Source organism: Thamnophis sirtalis, unplaced genomic scaffold, assembly GCF_051295495.1.
Source record: "Thamnophis sirtalis isolate CommonGarterSnake01/CBP01778 unplaced genomic scaffold, rThaSir2_p1.2 scaffold_1, whole genome shotgun sequence".
Taxonomy (NCBI): Eukaryota; Metazoa; Chordata; class Lepidosauria; order Squamata; family Natricidae; genus Thamnophis; species Thamnophis sirtalis.
The window spans coordinates 58,251,841-58,270,776 of NW_028261381.1; the positions used below are offsets into that span (position 1 = coordinate 58,251,841).

The window sequence follows — 18,936 nt, forward strand, 5'->3', positions numbered from 1 at the left end:
CCATCAATCCCTCAATGGGAAGAGGAAGGACACTTTTGGCAGGACAGTCACGATTTCACACAATTTGTCTGGCATCCCGCTATCCTCCCCACCTCCTCTTTCCCCCTCTTTCTCCTTTTTGTCCTTTCTCCTCCTTCCCCCCAAAAAGAGAAAGAGAGGGAGAAAGATGAGGTGGGGGGATAGTGGGATCCTTGCTGCTTTATTTTCTGGATTAATTGGTGGAAATGTGCTCTCATTCATGATCCATTCCTATGACTTCGTGTATGTCCTGGAATAAATGTACAATAGTTATTGTTTCTTTTTCCATCATATTTTTCTTACAAAAAGATGAAAAGGACTGTTGATGGAGTTACCTGGCATTTGGAAGATAGGATTGCTCAGGTAGTCCTCGACTTATGCCTGGTAACTGAGTGACTGTTCAAAGTTATGACAGACCCCTCCCTCCCTCCCAAAAGGTACTTGCAACCTGGTTCGAAGTTCTGACGCCTCATGTCTCCCCTGCAGTCACTCCATAACTGACCCACATTTATAGCCATTTGCAGCATCTTGTGAACATATGACTGTGACTTACATTTTTAAAAATTCTATGCACAATACTATGAAATGTATTGTGCATAGAATTTTTAAAAATAGTTTTACTTCAATTTATTCTGTGTGGATTCTTTTTTAAAACTGTCTTAGACTATTTAAAAACAGATTCTATCCAAAATAAATTGAAATAAACCATTTTTAAAAATTCTATGCACAATACATTTCAAACTATTGTGCATCCTCATGGTCATGTGATCAAAATTTTGATGTTTAGCAACAGATTTGTATTTATGATGGTTTCAGTGTCCTGGGGTCATGTAATCGCTTTTTGTGACCTTTTGACAAAGTCAAATGGGGAAACCAGATTCACTTATGTTACTAATTATCAGTTGCAGTTATTCACTTAAGAACTGTGGCAAGAAAGGTGGTAGTGACCAAAGTTACAATGGCATTGAAAACAGTGACTGATTACCATTTTTCACATTTAGCAACCATTGCGACCATTTTTCACACTTAGCGACCGTTGCAGCATCCTCATGGTCAGGTGATCAAAATTTTGATGTTTGGCAACAGATTCGTATTTATGATGGTTTCAGTGTCCTGGGGTCATGTGATCGCCTTTTGTGACCTTTTGACAAAATATAAAACTTTTAATCAAGCCCCCCCCCCCCCCCCCCCGGGTCAATGGTGTCCCTCTTTACCAATCTGAAAATCTGGTCACTTTATGGAAGGAGGAACAAATAAGTCCAACCTTTCTTTATTTTCTAATAAAGACTTGTTATCTAACAAAACTTTTTCTTTGTTGAAGAAGCTTCGGAAATAAAAAGCTTGCGGATTCTTTTGTCGAGAGAAGTTTACCTAATAAATGGCAAAGTGCGGTAAGGCTTTGTTAGTATATTTATATTAGGAATATAATGCCATGGAATATTATATTTCAGTTACAGGTATTTATTTTAAATCTCCTCATAAACATCTCATCTGATTTGTTTGAGATATTTTTTTTAAATTTGATTATATTATTGTGTCACAATCCTTGGTATGCCCAAATATGGGAGGGAGCATACTGCTTCCCTTTTCTGTCTACCGGCTCACTCTGAGAGCCATCAAGGCAGAAAGCCATTTTTTTATGTTGCCTTGTTACATTTGTGTTGCAATTGTGCTAATAAATAAATAAAGGGAGACTAGTATAGATCTATTTCAAGCTATTTAGCTCTATCAGCTAGCCGTACCCTTAACTGCCTAATATGAACTATAGCCCAGGTTCAATTCCAAGTAAGGGTATGGCTAGCTGATGAGAGCTAAATAGCTTGAAATAGATCTATACTAGTCTCCCTTTATTTATTTATCAGCACAATATATATATATATATATATATATATATATATATATATATATATATATATATATATATATATATATATATATATATATATATATATATATATATATATATATATATATATATATATATATATATATATATGTTTTCTGAGGTTTTCGCGGGTGTTAGTATGTAGGTCTCTAGTTGTTCGGGTTTTCTCCCGCGTAGAATTGGATATGTCTTTGCGACGTTTCGACGAAGTCACATTCGTCATCTTCAGGCTGCTGCTGACTACTTCAGGTTTGGTGTTTCCAGGAGTAGTGTGGGATCTTGGCTGTTTGTCCCTTATAACTGCTGGTAGGGGATTAAATTTTAACTGCCAGTAGGGGATTAAGTTTTAACTGCCAGTAGGGGATTAAAATTGATTGAATGGGGGCTTGGGTGTGTCTTGATTAGGTGGAAGTGTGTCAATATTTGGTGGAAGGGTGTTCTGTTCTGATTGTTTGGGAGGTTGTGTTTCCTGTGAGGGTAGGAGGGGTTTTGAAGAGGCTGATTGTGCTTTAGCAGTTTGGCTTCTGGTTCTGGGTCGTGCCTCCTCATCAGTTTGTGTTTTTGGTTGTTTTCTTTGTGGATGTTTTTTGGTAGTATTCTGTGTGGCTATTGTGACAATAGCTTCCATTCTATGTGACCTCACATTCCTACGCAACTGCCGGGATGAAAACCTAATCCCCACACAATTCCAATTGAAAGCCCACTGCAACTCTGCAGCCACCAAACGCATCCTGAAAAGAACAGAATTGGCCCTAATCAGAAATGAACTTCACAGGAAAAGATTCCTCCTAGACCGAATCAATAAAGATCTCCTCACCCTCCACCTCAAACTCAGCAACCAGATCCACCCCACACTTTGGGACAAATCGAAACAACTCGCCACCTGGAGAGCTGAAACAAAGACCACCCTCAAGACAGAAACACACACCAACAAACTCCAAAGACTAAAAGAACGCCAGAAACCATCCCCCCCGCACACACAACCACACATGAAACAAACAGTGCATAACATCTCAGATAGGATCCTCACCAAAGCCGAAACCAATGTCCTTTCAAAAGGATTCAACTTTGCAGTCGCCCCCAAATACATCCCCACTGAAACCATTATATGCGGAGTTGAAACCAGCCTGACCAAAATCAACCCTGATGACGCTAACAGAATCAGATCCGAAATCACCAACATCCTCTGCACCAGCAAGCCACCCAAAAGCAACTTACCCAAAGAAGAACAGACAGCACTACATAATCTGAAAGAAGACACCAGCATAATAATCTTACCAGCAGACAAGGGCAATGCCACGGTGGTTATGAACACTTCTGACTACCAAACCAAATTAACCAACCTACTCCAAGACCCCACATACAAACCCCTAAACACGGACCCCACCACCTACCTGGAAAAAACCACTAGAACCAAAATAAAAGCCTCCCCCATCAGTGAAGAGATCCAACAAAGAATCATTCCCAGAGAAAAATCATCCAGATGTCCCAAGCTCTATGGTCTACCCAAGATACACAAAGAAGGAACTCCACTTAGACCAATAGTCAGCTCCATAGGCTCACCTTTACAAAATCTAGCCAAATTTCTTGCCAAACAACTACAGCCCTATGCAGATTCCATCACCTCACATGTAAAAAACTCTTTCCACTTCATAGAAATCATACAGAAACAAAACTTACAGCCCAGTGACCTACTCGTGAGTTTTGATGTCGTATCACTCTTCACCCAAGTACCTATCAAAGAAGCCTTAACAGCCATCCAAAACAAATACAACCCCCCCAAACACATCCTGGATCTAACCAACCACTGCCTATCTAACACATACTTCATTCACAATGGACAAAGATACAAACAGATGGAAGGAGCACCCATGGGATCACCCCTCTCACCTGTCATTGCCAATCTCTACATGGAAAACTTTGAAACCCAAGCCCTAGAAAAATCTGATCACAAACCTAAACTCTGGCTCAGATATGTAGACGACACTTTCATAATCTGGCCACATGGGAAAGAACAACTGGACATCTTCCTTACACACCTCAACAGCCTACACCCCAAAATACAGTTCACCATGGAAACAGAAATAAACAACCAACTTCCCTTCCTGGACGTCTTAGTCTACAGGAAATCTAACGGCTCCCTAGGACACACCATCTACCAGAAGAAAACACACACTAACCGCTATCTGCACGCACTCTCACACCACCACCCAGCCCAGATCAATTCCGTAGCCAAGACACTCATCTCCAGAACAAAACGCCTAGCTGATGAACAACACCTAAAAACCGAACTACACACTCTCACCAACGTACTGACATCCAATGGATTCCAAAGAAATAAGATCACCAACCTAATCCAAAAAGAAACCCCCACTAAAGTCCAAGACAGAGAACAAGAAAATGGAAAAGCCCTCCTCCCATACATAAAAGGCACCACAGACAAAATCAGCAAAATCCTCCGCAAACACAACATCAAGACAGCATTCTGCACAGACCGGAAAATATCCACCATCCTAAGAAACCCCAAAGACAAAATTGAATTAGAAAATCAAGGAGTATATGAAATCCCATGCACTACTTGCCCCGCCACATACATCGGACAGACCAACAGAAGAATAAGTGCACGCATTGAAGAACACAAAAATGCAATCAAAAAAGAAGAACCAACTTCTTCCCTGGTCCAACACCTCAAAGCCACAGGACATAAAATTGACTTCAATAAGACAAGAACCATCGCCAAGGCCGAACACTTCAACAACCGTATAATCAGGGAAGCAATCGAAATAGAAAAACACCCACATAGCATGAACAGGCGTGACGACACCTCCCGCCTGCCAGCCCTTTGGAAACCCGCCCTCATTAACAAACGAATCCCAAACATGAAGAATGAGACCAGGCCCACACTCACAATAGCCACACAGAATACTACCAAAAAACATCCACAAAGAAAACAACCAAAAACACAAACTGATGAGGAGGCACGACCCAGAACCAGAAGCCAAACTGCTAAAGCACAATCAGCCTCTTCAAAACCCCTCCTACCCTCACAGGAAACACAACCTCCCAAACAATCAGAACAGAACACCCTTCCACCAAATATTGACACACTTCCACCTAATCAAGACACACCCAAGCCCCCATTCAATCAATTTTAATCCCCTACTGGCAGTTAAAACTTAATCCCCTACTGGCAGTTAAAATTTAATCCCCTACCAGCAGTTATAAGGGACAAACAGCCAAGATCCCACACTACTCCTGGAAACACCAAACCTGAAGTAGTCAGCAGCAGCCTGAAGATGACGAATGTGACTTCGTCGAAACGTCGCAAAGACATATCCAATTCTACGCGGGAGAAAACCCGAACAACTAGAGACCTACATATATATATATATATATATATATATATATATATATATATATATATATATATATATATATATATATATATATATATATATATATATATATATGAATGAGATGTGTGTGTGTGTGTGTGTGTGTGTGTGTGTGTGTGTGTGTGTGTGTGTGTAGCAGCAGATGTTTCTCTCTCAGAGTGCAGAGAAAATATATCTGTTGCAAACTCCATGTGGTTTCAGGAAAGGCATCCAGCCAGCAAACATTCAATTCCAGCCAGTCACTTAGACTCTATCACAAATTAAGGGATTACAAGGTTGTTTTAAGATATTTTGCTTGAGCTATCGGTATGGAAACTATCATCACAAAAATCTTACATCAATAATCATATATCTCCAGTTAATTTTTGGTCATGTGAATCGTCATTCTATTTCTGTACATGGATTAGCTTCAGAAGTGCTATCAGGAGTACCCACTCCCAACAACATAGCAGGTACCACCATTAAGACTCCCTCCAAAAGACCCAAGTGTCACAGATGTGTGATTGTATAGCATCTTCAAAGACTCTTATTCACTAAATAGAATCTTATTCTATTATTTGTTGCTGTCAAAGTAGAATTAGGACTAACATCAACATTAGTTAAAGTAAAGCAATAGCAGTAGCATTTAGACGTATATACTGCTTCACAATTCTTTACAGACCTCTCTGTTTACAGTGTCAGTATATTGCCCCAAACAATCTAGGTCCTCATTTTACCAATCTCAGAAGGATGGCTGAGTCAACTTTGAACCCGTGAGACTCGAACTGCCTAACTGCTGGCAGCTGGAAGTCAACAGAAGGAGACTGCAGTACTGCATTCTAACCACTGCGCCATCACGGCTCAAAAGCAGTTGGTACTGGCAAGTGTTTTTGATGCCACAAAATGGAATTATAAATGGTTGGGTTTTTTTCATTCGTCGTTCTTGGATTTTTACTGTCAGGGATTAGGAAAAATACCTGTGGGATTTTCTGTCTCATTATGCCAAATGAACTCTGCTCACCTTGGATACGGAGAGGCTGTTTTTGTAGAAACATTGAGCTGCAAATTGGCTAGCCACATTTCAGTTTGGCATGTTGTACAAACCCAGGGCATTTAATTAGTTTATGGTTTAGTGTAATAATGTTAAAAGTAGTTGACTTTAGTTTAGTGTAGAAGCTAGAAATTGGAATCAATCATGCAAGGTGTGATTATAATGACCCTGGATAAGCATGCTGTTATAAACATAAGCTGATTTGGGAGTTTGTTCCATCATCTCAGACCCCCAAATATTCATAGATAACCTTTGTTAAAGTCAGAGGGTCTTTCACTTCCCTCTGCTTTCCACTCATTCTTGAACCAGCAGGAAACAAGGCCTACATGAAATTAGCTGCTCCACTGCTGATTTTCATTCTGTATCTGCTGCATCTAATCTGAAGGATGCTGTCCTGATTGTCCATGTGCAAAGGATTGTAAGCAAAGGAACCAGTTGATTCCTCTGGCTTTGCTGTCCTTTTTTCAGCAACTCATTAGCCCCTAGGAAAAGCAGCTGCCAATACCTGCAGCAAGAATGAGGCTGGACTGGCTGCAGGGATCTGCCCGTCTTTTTTTTTTTTTTTTTTGTGGCTCCACTCTGTGCCATTCTTCCAATACAGGCGGCTTTCAACTTATGATTGCAATTGAGTTCAAAAATTTCCTTACTAAGCAACACGGTTGTTAAGTGAGTGTTGCCCCATTTTACAACTTTTCTTGCTGCACTTATGAAGTGAATCACTGCAGTTGTGAAGTTGGTAACATGGTTGTTAAGAGAATCTGGCTTCCCAAATGACTTTGCTTGTCAATAAGGTTGCCAAAGGTGATCACATGTCCCAGGACAACATGATCCATCATAAATACATGCCAGTTGCCAAGTAGCTGAATTTTAATCATGTGACCACACGGACAACGACAATAAGTGTGCCAAGTGTAAAAAATGATAATAAGTCAGGTTTTTTTAGTGCTGTCGTAACTTTGAATGGCCATTAAACAAATGGTTGTAAGTCAAGGACTACCTGTACCTCTTTTGGTCATAATCCAAGTTGAATAAAAGTTTTTTAAAAATGGAGTCACAAAGAATGATGAGTCACAAGCCACCCTTTTGTTTAGGATTTCTTTTTTTTTCTTTCCTTCTTTCCCCTTTTCCTTTCCTTTCCTGTCCTGTCCTTTCCCAAACACTTTCTTCCATCTCCATTTGAGAGGCAGAGAATAACAGAGTTTGATCAATTGCTTCACAATTTTACCCCTGTACAAGGTCAACAAAGTTTACAGAAATCAAATAGCTGCACTAACTTTCAACTGAATGGTTGCAAATTCTGATAGGGGTGTTTACATTGATTAGCCATCAATTATTTCCACCACTCCACAGAAGATATAAAATGGCAACATTCTCGTGTCGGGCTACCCGGGATGACATGTATATGTGGCAGGGAACTATTTGCACATGGCTAGAGCAGGGTTTCCAAACACAAACCATAACCACAGCAGCTCTATTGCTCTTATTGGTATCCAAAGGAGCATCAGCCATGAATGCAGTGTCCCATGCTTTCAGCAGATAATAGTAAGCAAGTTTGATGATTCATCAAACTAAATTACCAATTAGCACCTCTCCTACCCATCCCACCTACATTCTGGAAGATCTCAATAGCCAACCTCAGTGAATGGAGCAAAATCCAAATCTACAAATCCGTAATATCTGAGAAAATGCTCAAAACTGTAAACTCTGCAATTTACCATGTGAGGTTGATGCATAGGGAGCCAAGCAGTTCTTCAACTTCTGACAGTTCCTCTTAGCTAACCAAAATAGAAGGAAAAAGGATATTCAATACCCCTCCTTTTTTTTGAATGGCTAGTGGCATTAGCCATCTAGGGATATGAGAGAAACCCTAGGTAAGCATACTGAAGAAGGAAACAAAGCAAGTGTGTTTAAAATAGCCAGCAATACTCAGAATGTCTGGTTTTTTTTCTTTATCATCACCCTTAACAGAAAACCTGGCAGACTTCCTAACTCCATTTTTATCCTCCTCCTCTCCATAAACAATCTAATGCGGTGATGGTAAACCTATGGCAAGCGTGTTCCACATGGCATCCAGAGCCCTCTCAGCGGGCACGCGAGCCATCACTCCAGCTCAGCTCCACCGTGCATGTGCCTTCCACCGGCCAGCTGATTTTCAGGTCTCTGCTGCTCATACAGGAGATGAGCATGTATGCATGGGGGATGAGGGGAGCACAGGGGGATGCATCCCTCTGCGCCCCATTTTTGGTCCCAGGAGGATTCAGGGAGGTCTGTTAGGCCCAAAATGGGGCACGGGGGGAGTTTGCACACGAGGGGGAGGCGTGGAAGGTTGTACGTGCATGTGCAGGACATGCAGGTGTGTCGTGTGCACATTGCATTATGGGAGTGCACGTTCAGCACGCAATGACAAAAAGGTTAGCCATCACTGATTTAGTGAGACAAGATAAGCTGAAAGAGTTTGACCGATGCAAGTTCATTGTCACTCGACTTACACATCCTTTAACCTTGCTTAACTACATTGAATACCATGCAATTGGCTGAGTTTGTACAGTAGGTTAAACCGAAAACTGTATCTGCCAAACATAATATTTGGGTTCATAGAAGTCAATCCAAAGCTAAACAATGACATGATGGCTTAGTGTGATGGCTATGAAGGTATATGAAAATCAGAACTTGACTCTTTTTCGTCCAAGGTCAGAATGTTAGCATTTGCTCTTCATGACTTATTTAGAGACAAGATTGAGGTCTTGGTATTAATATCAGAACGAATAGGCAGACTCCTGTCTTGACTCCTTTTTATGGAGGTCATTGTCTTATATAGTGAAAAGAGAGAAAACATCCCATGAGGTTCAGATAGAAAAGAGATAATAAATCAAAACTAAATTTGTCAATGTAGATAGAGGGCAGGGCCCAGCAAAGTCCAGGAAATTGAAAATCCAAGCAACCAATCAGCTTACCTCTCTCTCAGGTAAATTTTAAGAAATAGAAGGGGACGTCAGTTCTACCATGCCTTTGCAGCCTTGGCTTCAGCAGGTAATAAATCAACCCAGGTCTGGAATATTAGTTGTGAACCTATAAGGTTAAGGAGTTGGACTCTTTTCTGTATTCTGTTCTCCTATTGTCTCCAATCTTCAGTTAGTTCCTGAACCATAATCTCTATAATAAATAATTAGTACAGGTTGATTTACAACCATCCATTTAGTGATCCTCCAAAGTTATAACAGCACTGAAAAAGTGAGTTAACAATCAGACAACTATAGTAACATCCCCAGAGTCATGTGATCAAAAGTTGGGTGCTTGGCAACTGGCATGTATTTACAAAGGTTTCAGCATCCCAGGGTGACATGGTCATCATTTATGACTTTCCTAGCCAGCTTCAAACAAACAAAGATCATGGGGGAAGCAGGATTCACTGAATGACTATGGTGATTTATTTAACTATGGCAAAAATGGTCGTAAAATCGGGCACAACTCATTTAACAAACACCTTGCATTTAGCAACAGACCTTCTGGTTCCCATTGTGGTCAAGGGCTGCCTATATCTTCTTCTGAAATCAGTAGTCTCATTCTGATGGGGAATGTTGCCTGCCTGTATCCCAGCCACTTTGCTAGCTACAGAAGATCAAGAAGCAGACAGAGAAAATGACCTATATGTCTTCTTCTAAGAAGAAGGTGCAGAGAAGATTTCTTTTCTGCAAAAATTGTTGGCACCAATGACCCCCCCCCACTGACATCTCTTGCCCGTCAAGGGAAAAAAGCGCAATAGTAAAAACTACAATGGACAGGCTTAGAGATCCTCTACATCCATGATGGTGAACCTGTGGCATGAGTGGCAAGTGGAGTCTTCTCTGCGAGCATGCAAGCTGTCGCCCAGCTCAACTTCACCATGCATGCACGGGCGCCTCCCACCAGCAAGATGAGATGGCCATGCATGTGCGGAGGGGGGGGCATGGGTCTTATGTGTGTGGAGGTGGGGGAGCGTGTGGGGATACATTGCATGCCCCATTTTTGGCTTCAGGAGGCTTTAGGGAGGCCTGCTAGGCCCAAAATGGGGCGCAGGGTGCTCGTGCGCATGTGCGGGCAGAGCACGGGGGTCACATGCATGTGGGGGTGGGGATAGTGTGAGGGTGTCATGGGTGCATGCGCAAGGGGACAGGACACATTGCATTTTGGGGCTGGCCACACACACACGTGCATACACGCTGTCACACACATGCGCACAATTTCGGTATGCAAGGAGAAAAAGATTATCCATCATTGCTCTACATCTTTCCCCATGCTCAAGAGAGAATCCAGAGATCCAACCAACTCTATGCCTATGCATACGTATGCAAATGTCTGCGCCACTACAGAATGCAGTACATCTAAGCTACACAGTTGTCTGTGTAAATTCCATTTTCTCGGCCCTTCTAAGTAACAGCCACTTAAGTTTCAGTCAGAGATCTTTCCAAACATCGACTACTAGATTCATTGTTTTAAGCTAGTGGTTTGCATGGAGGCTATGGATACAAACAATATACTTTGCTACCAAGCTATATAGATTCCTCTCCCTTTCTTCAGCCCATGCATAAATCCTGCAAAGCTCTGTCATATAGATGTATCTTCAGGAACTTACCTGGGTTCACCCAACAAGCTACACCAAACAAAAGAAGCCCCTTGATAGATAAGCAGTCTTCAGTTATAGCCATGGATTATAATTTAACACAAATGTGTAAATTGAATTCATTAGAGCCAAGGTGGCGCAGTGGTTAAATGCAGCACTGCAGGCTACTGCTAGATCAGCAGGTCAGCGGTTCAAATCTCACCGGCTCAGGGTTGACTCAGCCTTCCATCCTTCCGAGGTGGGTAAAATGAGGACCCAGATTGTTGGGGGCAATATGCTGACTCTCTGTAAACCGCTTAGAGAGGCCTGAAAGGCCTATGAAGCGGTATATAAGTCTACTGCTATTGCTATTGCTATTATAGTTTATTCAACAAAAACATGGTTAAAATCATGGTTTAACAGAATGCAAAGAACACCCCAATAACATTTATGGAATCTTGCGTTGGTGTCTTATGTTGTTCTACACAGGTTTTTAGAGAAAAGGTGTTCAGGATCCTTTCAGAATTCCCCCCCCCCTAGATATAAGGCCCAGTCTACCCCAATGATACAAATTTGGAGGAAGTATTAGAAAGGGTTTTTTGTTTGCACATTTCCATTGTGATAGGAACCATTTAGGAATAAGCATGACAAATCAATTCCTTACAGTGGGGAAGGAAACTGCTAAAATCTCAAATTTAATCTATTCTTTGTCCAACTAAAAAGTCTATAACAAGTGATAGAAATCTGTTGGCTGTTACATTAACAATTAATAGGATTAACCTGTTCAAGTCCAGGCTAATTTTATGTGCTGCAACTTGAAGAGCTTGCCTACCAAATGCTATGTTTGCTATGGCTAAGATTGAGTTTGCCTATTGTATTAACAGCCCACGTTAAATAATCTGAAGCTAGTTATTCAAGAAGACTTTTGTCAATTTCTGAATCAATCTATTTAAGATGCAATTCATTTCTCTTCTAAATACCAGTATTCTACTATCCCAGTGGATCTTTTTTAAAATATATTTTTGTCCTGACAGTTATTCCAGACAGTTATTTAGAAAAATAATAAAACAGGACAAAAAAGGCAGTGTACCAGAGGTGGTATTTTGCCAGTTCGCATCGGTTTGAGCCAATCAGTAGTGGCGGCGGTGGGTGGCTCCGCCCACCCACCCAGACATCATCATAGACCTTCTGTGCATGCCCAAACGTGCCCTCCCGTTACTGAACCAGTAATGAAGATAATAGGGTACCATTACTGCAGTGAACATATCTAACGTATCATAATCTCCCTTCTCCTATTTTTCCTAGGAAAACAACCCTATGAATTAGTTGGGCTAAGAGAGAGAGATTGGTCCAAAGTTACCTAGCTGGCTTTCATGTCTAAGGTGGGACTAGAACTTCAAGTCTCCCAGATTCTATCTTGGTGCCTTAATCACTAAAACAAATTGGCTTTTAACCTTTTTATGTCATGAATTACTTTTAGAGACTGGTGAAATCTACATTCTACAAATATATTGAAATTCATGGACAGAGACAATAGTAAAAGACAGCTGATTATGCTCAAACATAATTACCAAAATATGAAAAAATAACATGTAATATAATGACATGCTTCTTTATTAATCCATTAACCCAATAATGGGACAATAACTATACCTTTTTGGGAGGAGGGGTATTATGATATCATTTTTGGAGACTAAAGGCCATAAGTTACTTCACTGCCAACTGCATTATTGAATGAAAAGCTAAATTTCAGCTAACTTCCAAGGGATCTGTGATTTGCTGGTCAAGAATCTCTGTATCCCTTCTTTGAAAGTTAAACAACCTTTTGGGATTAGTGACACATTTAGAAGTTTTCTTTAGTCCTTTGAATGATTTTTAACACATCTTGTAATCTTTTTACAACGGGAGGAGGGGAGGTAACATTTCCAAACATTTCCAAATAAAACTCTGGGGTGCAGCCACCCAATAGTTTAATTTTCTAAGTGTGACGCTAATACAAACCTAGAAGCATTATTAGTAATAAAGATGATACTAGCAAATTTGTCATATGCCATCTTCCCATTGATTTTTTTAAATTAAAATGATGTAAGGAAAAGTACAAGAGCAGAGAGTTTCATATATTTGATATGATATATTTGTTATACCCCAGAGTTTTAACAAAATTATTGATCACAAAACCTTTTTCTTAATCTGCATATTAGTCCAAACATCTGCATTTGGTTATTAGTCAATGTGTAAATTGCCTTGTAAAGCTATGAGATATGATTTGATGAAACAAAAAGACTTACTTGGCCCAGGGTTTTAAAAAAAGTCCACAGTACAACTGAATTTGTATAGAGGTGGGAAGCCTTCTGGTACAGCTGAACAACAATTCCCTATTTTGCTGTAAAATATAACTACTCGATGACAAGGGTGATTTAGTAGTCAATTGTTGTATGTAACATGAGCATCTATAAATTATTGTGCCTATTGCTGCATATTTTTGTACTATACCTACTACTACTACTTATAAATAGTTGTAAACAGTAGTCCCCCGCTTACAACTATTTGCTTAGCAACTGTTCAAAGTTACCACAGCACTAAAAAAAAGTTACTTAACAATCAGTTTTCACACTTAGCAGCCATTGCAGCATCCAACAATTTGAGAGCTTGTCAACCAACCAGAGGTGGGTTCCTACCAGTTCGCACCTATTCGGTAGAACCAGTTCGTCAAATCTACCGAACTGGTTAGAAGAGGGTCCACCAGTGAACCCGGAAAGCAGGCCACACCTACAGAAGAGGTTCCCAAAATTTTTGAAACCCACCACTGCAAACCAACATGTATTTACAACTGTTGTAGCATTCTAAGTTTGTGTGATTGCCATTTGTGACCTTCTCAGGCAACTTCCAACAAGCAGCAACAATGGGGAAAGCTGAATTCGCTTAACAACCACACAATTCACTTAATGACTGTGGCATAAAAGGTCATAAAATCTGGTACAACTCACTTAACAACTATCTTTCTTAGCAATGGAAATTGTGTCCCAATGTGTTTGTGGGTCAGGGACTACCCGTATATAGCCTAATTTGTTCTAATTAAAATATATGGGGAAAGGTTTTATAGCTAGTTCGCTGCTAGTTCACTAGATTTTTAAGATATGAAAATCTATTAAGTACACAAATACTCTGCTGAATGATCCACTGGTTAGTATTTTATAGAGCTATGATGGTGAACTTACGACACGCGTGCCACAGGTGGCATGTGGAGCCATATTTGCCGGCATGCCAACCCTCAGCTCTAGCTGATTTTCGGCCTTCTGGGGGACTGGAGGAGGTCATCCCCCTCCCCAGGCTTTAGGAAAGCCTCCGGAGCCTGGGGAGGGCAAAAAACAGGTCTGACGGACCTACTGGGAGTTTGGAAATGATCTGTTTCCATCTTTTGGAGGGCCTCTGGGAGGGTGGGCGAGGTCGTTTTTGCCCTCCCCAGGCTTCAGAAAAGCCTCCGGAGCCTGGAGAGGAGAAAACATCCCCCCACATGGGGTGGGGTGGGCGCATGCACAGGTGGGTGGGGCACATTCCATTGTGGGTCTGGGCACACACACGCGCAATTATGGTACACCTTTACAAAAAGTTTAGCCATCACTGTTATAGAGCAAGGCTACAGTGTGCATCTATCACCTGAAACAGAATAAAGTCATTGCAACACAAGTTAATTATTTCATGATGATTCTGAGATACTAGTGTACACAGAGTACTAACTAAAAACTTCTCAGACTGTCAATAATTGTATTCATTTTATGAAGTTGCATTGCTGCATTGCTAATTTTTAAAACTTTTAAAATATCTTTGTTTATTTTTAAAATATGATATGATATATTCAACAGGTACTCTTTATTAATAAAAAAACTGAAACTCAGTAAACCAACCCGTGAAATATTATCTAAGAACAAAGGAAAATTCAGGCTATTGCCATTCAAATTCAGGAGACTCCTCTGTCTCTGTGGAGTTCATCTCCATCTGTAAATTCTGTCTCACAAGTTTTTAAACAACTTTGGAAATCAACTCAGGAATATTACAATATATAACCATTCATGATCAGAGAAACATCCCTTTTAATACAAAACAAAAGAAAGTAAAGTATGACTCCATGATACAACAAACTCCATTGATTTCAAGAATTCTTATGCAAGTATGTGCCAGATTGCCAACAAGGTACACAGTCTAACAAAAAATTATCCTACCTGGAGCACTTTGAAATTCAATGGAAATTGCATAGATATATGAATCTCCCTAGACTGTAGATCTCTGATTGTAAGCTCTGATACCTGATATGAACATTGGGAGATTCTTTTGCACAATCTTAATTATTCATAATTTCTGAAAACGTGCCTCCTAAATATTTAATAGTTTTCATTAATTTTCTTTTCATATAACATTTATTTGGCTATTTCTTTATTTTTATTTTATTTTGTAGACTTCAAATATGGGTTAAAATGGAATTGATTATTGTTAAAATGCAGACTTTCCATGCTTTCTTTTTTAGCATTTAAATAGCTATTTGGTAGTCTATTCTGATCAATTAACTGAACAACAAGAGATGTAAATTTATAGTTGAAGATTATAAAAATTACATTTCATTCTAGACAGTTTTCCGAATCATGAAATGGCATGTTGTTTTCAATTGTTTCAGTACAGTTAGGAGTAGCAGAAAAATGTGCCTTTCTCCATCCAGATACACATCCATCAGTTCAGCAAAAGTTATGGAAATATCTAGACACAACATGAAAACAGCAACCAGAAGACACAAATAGGATTTAAATTGGAATGATGCTTGGTTGTATCCGAGGGAGTTCAAAGTTGAAATAAAATTGATATTTTTATATCATTGATCTAGAAAGATAACACAAGCATATTAACTTTTAAAAAGGAATATTTTAAACTTCTTACAATAAAAGGTGTCAGTTTCCCACACACACAAAAATCCACAAAAGAATAAGCCTTTTCTTTCATCCAGACGTGCCAGAGGGAAGTACATTCCTTAACTTGCTGTGAACTAGCATTGATTTCTTCTTCCAATACCCTCCAGTTGTATAGGAACAAATCTGCTATCATCCCCTGGCAGCATTTTGAAGGTTGTGGATAATGGATATCATAGACTAACACAACTTAAGTGAGAACACCAAGTGGAGGGAGACGGAGAAGTGTAATGGAAAAGTGAAGTGAAAGAGAACGTTCCATTACCAAATCACCTATCAAAATCGATCCCTTCTCCTATAAGCTCCTTGACTTTAGCTTTGTGTATACTGGCAACCACACAAATGCTTGGCCTTGGGGTTACAGCCTTCCTTCATTTGTACATGGGTGTCCTGAGCTTTTCTTGTTTCTATGCCATGGGCTTTTTCTTTCTATTTAAAAAGTTACAAGATGAGACATTCTGCTGTCTAGTTCTTCTTCCCCAAACTTTAGAGGACGGACAAGCTTGGCAATCCCTACCAGTTGGTGTCTTACCTTAAGGCAGCTTTGGGAAGGAATGAAGCTGGAGGTGTCCCAAGTGAAGTGGGGATGGGGAAAGAGAAAGTAGAGAGATGACTTCAGGTAGAAAGGTGTGAAAGTGCCAGCTCACACCTATTAGATAGACTTTACCAGGGACCCCACTGGTTTCATATGTACACTCACCTGCTCTGGTCCCTGAAAGCAGATCCTGCAGAGAGGCGTTCTCATTCCACTATCCAAACTGCTCCCCAGAGAATGCCCATCCTCTGCCTTCCCTTTGCAGAAGTCATCGGAGGAGGCGCTGCTCATCACAGTCGTGGAAAGCTCTCCCTCTCCGCCAGGGCTTTCCCACTCTTCTTCGTGGGGGCTCGTGACGCCCCCTCCTCCTCCTCCATCACCACCACCACCCCCGTCCGTCGGCGCTCTCCGAGGTGCCCATCGCCCTCCATATAGCGTAGTCAGCGTGTTGTTATTAGATGCCTGTACACTCAAGGCTTGGTCTGTTCTGCTCATGGGAGGGAAAGGCAGCGGCGAGGGCGGAGGAGGGGCCGGGGGTCTCCGCAGAAGGAAGACCTTCAAGTCATTGAACAACATGCGGCAGCGGCACTTGAGGAGACCCTGATGGTGCAACATCTGTCTGGGGATCAACAGTCCAGAGCAACAGTACCAGAAAACGACCACGCGAGTTGGTATTAACATGTGCCTTCTCTTTCAGACAGTCGCGGGCAAGAAAAATGCAGACCGGTAGAGGGCGCACAAAAACAAGAGGGCTGAATTGGTTCACTTCCGCTTCCTTTCCCTTGGCTCCCACCGTACCCTCACCGAGACGGGGTAGCTTGCTAACAAAAGTGGAAAATTGGCAGGAGGATTATTATTTTTTGTATATTTCACAGCATGCGGGCAAAGATAATGACTTTTTTCCTTCCTCCCCCACAACTCTCTCCTTTTTAAAAAGCCAAGTATTAAATGTCAGTCTTCTTTTCACCCAGCTTTTAAAAAAAAAAAAAATCCGAGATTTTTTTTGTAACAAAAAGAATAAAATAAAATAGGAACAAGCGTTTTACCCTTTACGTGCTGGGTAAGCTCGTTCAAAGAAATATCGAGAAGGGAACTGATAATTCCAGAAGCAGAAAGTGGATGAGAGAGAGAGAGAGAGAATTCAAGTCACTAGAAAGTGTGGAGAGTAGGGAGAAAACGGTTCGTTCAAAAGTATTTGACATATCAAATAATCTTATTACTAGTTTTTAAACTTAGTAGGGACATTTAAAATGTGCTTTTGATGCAACAACGGTAGAGACGATAATTATTAAAATGCAAAAATAGTTTCTGTTGCTATCGCCATCATTAAGAATAGGAATATCAAAACTTGATTTCATTGACCCAAAGGGGGGGGGGGGAAGCACTTTTTTTTCATGAAGAGTGGGAGAAACACATGCTTAATTTTAATTCTTCATAGGGTTCCGTTTACTACTTTATTAAAATATTCTGAATAGAAATAGAAAAAGTCCTGAAAGGAAGTGAGTATGAGAGGAGGTTAATTTTGACTCCCAAGATTGACTGGATTTTGCTTTACCTCCCGCGTTCGAGGAACTGTCTGGACCACACACAACCACTGGGGGGGGGACACAAAAACCAACAAAACAAAACCCGGAGATTGGGGAGGAGACCTAAAAACTGAGTTATTCCAAAATCCGCCTTGGATTTGAAACAAACGCACATCCGTCGAGATCTAAGAGATCCTTTTGCATGAAATTGATTCAGCGAAACGTGGATCTTACATTTTCACGTTTCCTTTCCCCTTTTTCACAAGACAGGAACGTCATCAAACGCAGTGACAGTCCTTACAGACCATTGTGGCTGACGCGGAAGAAAAGGTGCATTCAGCAGATGCAGGGATCTCCTTTTGATAAATAAGGCGCCGCTACAACTCTCTCCCGTTGCATCTGCCTCGTCCTCTCCTATCCTCCTCTTCCTCCTCCTCCTCCTCTTTCTCCTTCTCCTCCTCCTCCTTCTCTGATGCTTGTTTTCGCTCAATGGCATTGACGCTCAACCATTGCAAGTCTTTAAAATAAAAGGAGGAAACACACAAACCAACAGCCGTAGATCGGATCCTCACTTTGCTAGGTAGGATTGCCAAAAAGAAGACGAAGGTTCGCTAGAAAAACGACGCGCCAGACTCAAACCTCCGCGACAAAGAAGCAGGAGGGGGGGGGGTTGTTTCGCTTGCAGCTTGTCTACCTCCCCTCCCTGTCTCGGCAGTTTGGCTTCTCTTGGTCGGCAGCTTCCCTCAACTCTCCATCCGGCTTTCCGTGATGATGTGGCTGTTGCTACCTCCTTGGGATGCAATGGGAAAGAAGGATAGTTTTGCGGTGCAAATGGGGATGTTGAAGAAGGGCGGGAGTGAGCGAGGCTGGGTGGGACGTGGTTCTTTCTCCGCCTCCGCCTCCTCTTCCTCCTCCACCTCTTGTCCAATCCTTAAATAAATAAAGCTAAGACAGGAAAGGAAAGGAAAGAGGAGGAGGAAAAATTCAAGTTGCAACCCAGGCTTGGTCTCCCG

At 41.0% G+C, this 18,936-nt stretch overlaps 1 protein-coding gene across 1 annotated transcript in view; it reads right to left on the reverse strand.

Moving 5' to 3' along the window:
- MARCHF4 (membrane associated ring-CH-type finger 4) overlaps positions 1 to 18,634 on the reverse strand; it is a 201,540-nt gene extending 182,906 nt beyond the window's left edge. Inside the window, exon 1 of the mRNA XM_014073778.2 lies at positions 16,563 to 18,634. Coding sequence (XP_013929253.2) covers positions 16,563 to 17,078 — 516 coding nt within the window. The 5' untranslated portion in view covers positions 17,079 to 18,634. The remainder of the gene's footprint in view (positions 1 to 16,562) is intronic.
- Between the last annotated feature and the right edge of the window lie 302 nt (positions 18,635 to 18,936).